The sequence below is a fragment of the Ranitomeya variabilis genome, chromosome 3 (assembly GCF_051348905.1).
Source record: "Ranitomeya variabilis isolate aRanVar5 chromosome 3, aRanVar5.hap1, whole genome shotgun sequence".
Taxonomy (NCBI): Eukaryota; Metazoa; Chordata; class Amphibia; order Anura; family Dendrobatidae; genus Ranitomeya; species Ranitomeya variabilis.
In genome coordinates this window covers 515,735,160-515,742,133 of record NC_135234.1, presented here as the reverse complement: position 1 = coordinate 515,742,133, position 6,974 = coordinate 515,735,160, and the positions used below count along the sequence as shown (strand labels likewise).

The window sequence follows — 6,974 nt, the reverse complement described above, 5'->3', positions numbered from 1 at the left end:
CGTTCTGCAACCTACGGGTCAGGTTCCTACCTGTTATCATATAACCTCCTGTCTGTACAGGTCCTGACCTGCTTCCATATACCTGCCTGTATACTGGTCCCTACCTAGTCATTACCTGTCCTGCCAGAGTACCAACTGTGTCTGCCAGTCCTGCCAGAGTGCCAGCCATGCCCATCTGTCAGTGTCCAAGCCATGCCCACCTGCCAGTGTATCAGCCATGCCCACCTGCCTGCCAGTGTCTCAGCCATGCCCGCCTGCCTGCCAGTGTTCCATCCCCCAGTGGGATCAGCAGCCTCAGCCAGAAACCACCCTGGAGTGGTACCTGGCAGCTACCTGCGGCAGAGGCTCCAGTGAACACCTAGGTAGCTGCTTAGTCATGTCCCTTCCAGGGTAGTCTGGTTTGTGGCACAGTGGGGCCACAACCCCCGTGCTGGTGCCAACCAGTCAGGGTGCAAGCGTTATAGACAGATAGATAGGTCTATAGATAGATAGATAGATCTATAGATAGATAATACTAATCCCGATGTTTAGTAATAAACATAATAAAATGGTACATAGAGAGTTAAATAAAGACACACACACACAAAATCTGCATTATGCCGCGGTCACACTTGCTAGAAACTTGCACGAGTCTTGCACCTCAGTACCCGGCAGCACTCAGACCGGAGTGTTTAGCTACATAGAAATACATGCAGCCGCACACTCTGGTCCTGAGTGCCAGTGGCATTGCCGGGTATTGAGGTGCGAGACTCGTGCCAGTTTCTTGCAAGTGTGACCCCGGCCTTAAAAGCAATATCTGTTTAGTTTAAAAAAAAATTGGGGTCCCGCGCAATTTTCTGTGGGTCACCGTGCTCCATTCAAGATAGTGCCAATGTCTCGCGAGATTTATGAAGTCTCGCGAGATTTATGAAGTCTCGCGAGTAGTGTTGAGCGATACCGTCCGATACTTGAAAGTATCGGTATCGGAAAGTATCGGCCGATACCGGCAAAATATCGGATCCAATCCGATACCGATACCCGATACCAATACAAGTCAATGGGACTCATGTATTGGACGGTATTCCTGATGGTTCCCAGGGTCTGAAGGAGAGGAAACTCTCCTTCAGGCCCTGGGAACCATATAAATGTGTAAAAGAAAGAATTAAAATAAAAAATATCGCTATACTCACCTGTCCGACGCAGCCGGGACTTCAGCGAGGGAACCGGCAGCGTTGTTTGTTTAAAATTCGCGCTATTACTTGGTTACGTGAATTCCCGGCTTGTGATTGGTCAGGTCGGCCATGTTGCCGGGACGCGGACCAATCACAGCAAGCCGTGACGAAATTACGTCACGGCTTGCTGTGATTGGTCCGCGTCCCGGCAATATGGCCGCCCTGACCAATCACAAGCCGTGACGTCACGGGAGGCTGGACACGCGCTCATTTTAAAATGGGCGCGTGTCCAGCCTCCCGTGACGTCACGGCTTGTGATTGGTTGCGCCGCGGTCAACCAATCACAAGCCGGGAGGCTGGACGCGCTCATTTTAAAATGGGCGCGTGTCCAGCCTCCCGTGACCTGGCACACACGTGGACTGATGCTGAGTGAAAATTTAATAAAGAGAGTACATACAGACGTTTCGGTCAAAGACCTTCTTCAATGTACCTCTCACAAGTTAATTTGTCTGTTACTCAGATACGTGAGGAAGAGAAGGGGGGAACCCCTTATAGGCTCCGTCAGGAGTAATCATGAGCTGTGCAGCATATCCGCTGACGTTTCGGTCAAAGACCTTCTTCAATGTACTGAACAAAAATAATAACAATAGAACATAATAAATAAGGTATATACAAAATACATGGAATGCATATAATAAATAAATTCGTGGTCTTTTGTAATTTTAAGCTGAATAAAGGAAATAAACTGCTGAAGGCTTGTCATGTGCTTGAATTGCCACTGTCTTGTACTGTGCAGTTTAGAGAGAAACGTGCCAATACTCATGCACAAAAGTTATAAATGTTATGGAGGACTGGTGCCCTGGTGACCGTGGGAGTGAGGGGTAAGGAATGATGAGTACAAAGCGGAAGAGAGCTTACCCTCTCACAAGTTAATTTGTCTGTTACTCAGATACGTGAGGAAGAGAAGGGGGGAACCTGTAGACGTATATAAAATAATTATAAACCTATGGTGGTCTATGCTGGCATATTGTGCAGATAGAGCTGCATGACATACCCCTTATAGGCTCCGTCAGGAGTAATCATGAGCTGTGCAGCATATCCGCTGTGGAGGAAAGAGGAGTACATATTGCTAAAGAGGCACTCGCCTGTAAAGTGAAGTCTGTGATCCGGTCCAGTGCTTACCTATATTGGTCCTCTCAGGACGCGGCATCCACCGCTAGTCCTCTGTGTAAGGAGGCAGTGGTGTAAGTGCCGTGAGTGAGCGCGTTATGAAGCGCGCTACCGGAAGTGGCTAACCGGAAGTGCCCCTGCGCTGTGAGTATCCTGATTCATGCGTGTCTTTACCGCTGAAGTAGGTGGGGCCATGCGTTCCACTGTGAGTCTGCGTGGTGAGGCTGTGCCAGAGATAATGGGAAACAGGACCCGCTCATCCAGAGAACTCCTGTTTTGTGATCTTATTTTGTGACCGATTTCTCAAAAATAGAGGTGATCCATTGGGTGTGAGCTAGATAGAAGTATCTTAGTATAGCCGATTCTGCGGAAAGAAATAGTAAAGTTAGAATCGGTTCACAGATACAGCGGTACATTAATCAACAATGTTCTGCAATAAAGGTGGCAATGTAAAAGTCCCATTTAAAACTCTTCCGAAGTCATAGTCCACTGGATACCTGTATCTTTTTAAGAAAGGAAGGATTGAATGTCATAGTCTCTGTTCATACCCCTTGGGGTCAGAGTTTGCAATTCGTATATCCAGTAAGCCTCCCTTTTTTTGAGTAGGCTCACTCTATCCCCCCCTCTTCGTGGTGCTGTTACTTGTTCAATCACTTGGAATCTTAATTGGGCTATTGTGTGGCCCTTTGTGATGAAGTGGTATGGGATGGGTAGTAGAGTATTTTTACACCTAATCGTGGACTTATGCTTCGAGATCCTCTGTTTGATGGGTTGAGTGGTCTCCCCCACATAATACAGTCCGCATGGGCATTTAATTATGTATACCACATACGTTGAGTCACATGTGAAGAAACCCTTGATTGGATATTCCTTGCCATTATGTGGGTGGCGTATAGTTGTGCCCCTTTGTATGTTATTACATTGTGTGCATTGGAGACATGGAAATGTACCTGTCCTTGGATTGGTTAGGAAGCGTTGTCTGGGTATGGTATGTGTGCTCCCTATGTCTGCTCTCACTAACATGTCACGTATGTTGCGCGGTCTCCGGAAGCAGGGGAGGAAAGGTTCAACAAATTCTCTGATCCCTGGGTGGGCTGCTCCCAGAATATGCCAGTGGCGTCGAATTGTCCTGTGAAGTAGATAGGCTTGGGGGTGATAGTTGTGGACAAAGGGGATGCGATGTTTAGTATCGCTCTTCTTTTTCGAGGCGGGATTTGTGGTGGTGGTACCTAGAGTATGCGGGGGGTAGCCCCTCTCTAGGAATTTTGTCCACATCTCCTCTAGTCGTAGGCTCTGTAGGTCCCTATTTGTGACTATTTTTTGGACTCTCTGGAATTGGGATTTTGGAATAGATTCTTTCATTCTTGTGGGGTGAAAGCTGTCATAGTGTAAAAGACTATTGCGGTCTGTTGGTTTAACATGTAGGTCAGTGGAGAGTTCACCAGCGCTATTTTTGACTATTGTAGTATCTAAGAAGTGAACTCGATCCCGGTCATATGTGATTGTGAAGTCCAGACCTGGCCAGGAAGTTTTCAGGACCTCAAAGAAGGATAGTAGTGTTGCTTCTGGACCATTCCAGATACAAAATATGTCATCAATGTACCTTTTCCACACTATGGAATGTGTGCGGAAAAGGTCATTGACATATATGACACTGCCCTCATAGTCAGCCATATAGGCGTTTGCATACGGTGGTGCTGCGTTACTGCCCATCGCGGTACCCCTCTTCTGTAGGTAGAATTTATCCTCGAACAAAAAATAGTTTTTCGTCAGTATCAAGGATAGTAATTCACAGCACAGGTTGGTCTGGTCTGAATCTAAGTCAGAAGTACATAGTAGCTTTCTTACTGAGTTGATACCTTCTTCATGAGGTATGGACGTGTATAAGTCCTTCACGTCAAATGTGACCAGATAGGCCTCTACTGGGATGGTTTGGAGCTCATCTATAAGTTTTAGGAAGGCCCCTGTGTCTAGTAAAAAAGAGGGGGTTTGCTTGATCATGGGAGTAAGGATTTTCTCTAAGTATCTGGATATTGGTGACAGTATGGAATCTGTTGATGCTACTATGGGTCTCCCTGGTGGGTTTGATAGGCTTTTGTGAATTTTTGGGAGTACGTAGAACACTGGCGTGATGGGGTTTTGTTTGGACAGAAATTCACATGTCTTTTGGTCCAATATTTTCAGTTCTCTATACTTAGTGAGTGTACTCTGTATTTCCTCCCTGATCTTATTGGTTGGATCTCTTTCTAGTGGTCTGTAGATAGAATTGTCATTTAACTGGCGGTAGACTTCCTGTATGTAGGTAGACTTATCTAATACAACTATGGCTCCCCCCTTATCTGCTGGTTTTACTATTATTTCCTTATCTGCCTGTAGAGAGTTGAGTGCTTGTTGGTCCAAGGCCGTGAGGTTGGAAGGAGCGTACAATCTGCCTCTGTCTAAATCACTCCTTAGTTTCTGGAAGGAGTCGTTCACTAGTGAGATAAATGTTTCTAGTGCCGGGGAGCCTATCGGTGGTCTGTAATTGCTCTTGTTTCTTAGGCCTAAGTCCCTTGCAGTGAGGAGTCGATCTTCTACAGTGTTCGGGGGTGGGTTGTCAGTTATCAGACCTGAGAAGTGTAATTTCAGTCTGAGGGATCTGTAGAATCTCTGTAGATCCATATCTAAGTTAAATGTGTTTAGTCTATAACTGGGGCAAAAGGATAACCCTTTTTGAAGTACCTGGTGTTCTGCTATGCTCAATGATTTTGAGGAAATGTTTATCACCAGGGGGTTCCTACCTGAGAGCGGGTTATCCTTGTGAAGTCCGTATTTCTTTGACCGTCCCTTTCCTCTACGGGTCCTCTTCTTCTCGACTGTCTCCTTCCTCGTCCTAAAAAACGACCTGGTGGTAGTCTCTCCCGTCGTTCTTGATCTGATCCTGATGTCGAGTTGTCTGTTGTAGATCTGTAGTTGGAGCGTATGGAGAAGGTCCCGGAGGTGGAGTTGTCGCGCCATTTGTAGACTTTATTCTGTTCGTAATCTTCTGCGTCCCTAATGAATTTTGACCTTTTCCTTGCTTCCGTGTCCCGTCTATGTTGTTCGATGGTGGTGTTGATACGATTTTTCAGGTCCTGAAGCTCGTCCGGGGTGGATGATGACGCCAGCTGCTGTTCGATATTCTTGATACGTTCCTTACTCTCCGCAATCCCTCGGTGTAAATGTTCCAGGGTTAGTGTCATGAGATCAAAAGAACATTTGTTTAAAATTCTTTCAAAACGAGAACAAAAATCGGGAGAGTCACTGAAGAGGGTAGGACGGAGGGGGACCCTGAGTCCCCTCGGAATCCTCTGGACCTTGAGGTACTCCGTAAGAGTTGCACAGTGCAGCTCTGAATTTGTGCTCCGTCTTAGTTCCCTCTCCAGATCTCGTCCCCTTGTTTCCTTAGGAGGAACTCTAAGAAAATCGGTGGATGTGGTAGTTTGTGCAATGATATTGGTGGTTTCTTCAGTATTGTACGAAAACGTGAGAGATGACATGACCAAAATAGTGTGCTCTTACGTAAGGGTTGTGGTTATAAGAGATATCCGTAGGCACTACTATTACGGGTGGTGCGCAAGTAGGTGCCCAAACCATATAATCTTGAAAAATAACTTGGCACACACGTGGACTGATGCTGAGTGAAAATTTAATAAAGAGAGTACATACAGACGTTTCGGTCAAAGACCTTCTTCAATGTACCTCTCACAAGTTAATTTGTCTGTTACTCAGATACGTGAGGAAGAGAAGGGGGGAACCCCTTATAGGCTCCGTCAGGAGTAATCATGAGCTGTGCAGCATATCCGCTGACGTTTCGGTCAAAGACCTTCTTCAATGTACTGAACAAAAATAATAACAATAGAACATAATAAATAAGGTATATACAAAATACATGGAATGCATATAATAAATAAATTCGTGGTCTTTTGTAATTTTAAGCTGAATAAAGGAAATAAACTGCTGAAGGCTTGTCATGTGCTTGAATTGCCACTGTCTTGTACTGTGCAGTTTAGAGAGAAACGTGCCAATACTCATGCACAAAAGTTATAAATGTTATGGAGGACTGGTGCCCTGGTGACCCCATCACGCCAGTGTTCTACGTACTCCCAAAAATTCACAAAAGCCTATCAAACCCACCAGGGAGACCCATAGTAGCATCAACAGATTCCATACTGTCACCAATATCCAGATACTTAGAGAAAATCCTTACTCCCATGATCAAGCAAACCCCCTCTTTTTTACTAGACACAGGGGCCTTCCTAAAACTTATAGATGAGCTCCAAACCATCCCAGTAGAGGCCTATCTGGTCACATTTGACGTGAAGGACTTATACACGTCCATACCTCATGAAGAAGGTATCAACTCAGTAAGAAAGCTACTATGTACTTCTGACTTAGATTCAGACCAGACCAACCTGTGCTGTGAATTACTATCCTTGATACTGACGAAAAACTATTTTTTGTTCGAGGATAAATTCTACCTACAGAAGAGGGGTACCGCGATGGGCAGTAACGCAGCACCACCGTATGCAAACGCCTATATGGCTGACTATGAGGGCAGTGTCATATATGTCAATGACCTTTTCCGCACACATTCCATAGTGTGGAAAAGGTACATTGATGACATATTTTGTA

General features: G+C 45.5%; 1 protein-coding gene across 1 annotated transcript; it reads right to left on the bottom strand.

Annotated features, from left to right (window-relative positions):
- Positions 1-2,564: 2,564 nt before the first annotated feature.
- LOC143818348 (uncharacterized) lies at positions 2,565-6,233 on the bottom strand. Its single transcript, XM_077299690.1, has 3 exons — positions 6,180-6,233; positions 5,102-6,041; positions 2,565-2,685 (listed from the first exon to the last, which is right to left on the bottom strand). Exons 2-3 carry the CDS (start codon positions 5,837-5,839, stop codon positions 2,671-2,673), a joined length of 753 nt encoding a protein of 250 aa, XP_077155805.1. The 5' UTR covers positions 5,840-6,041; positions 6,180-6,233; the 3' UTR covers positions 2,565-2,670.
- Positions 6,234-6,974: the final 741 nt, after the last annotated feature.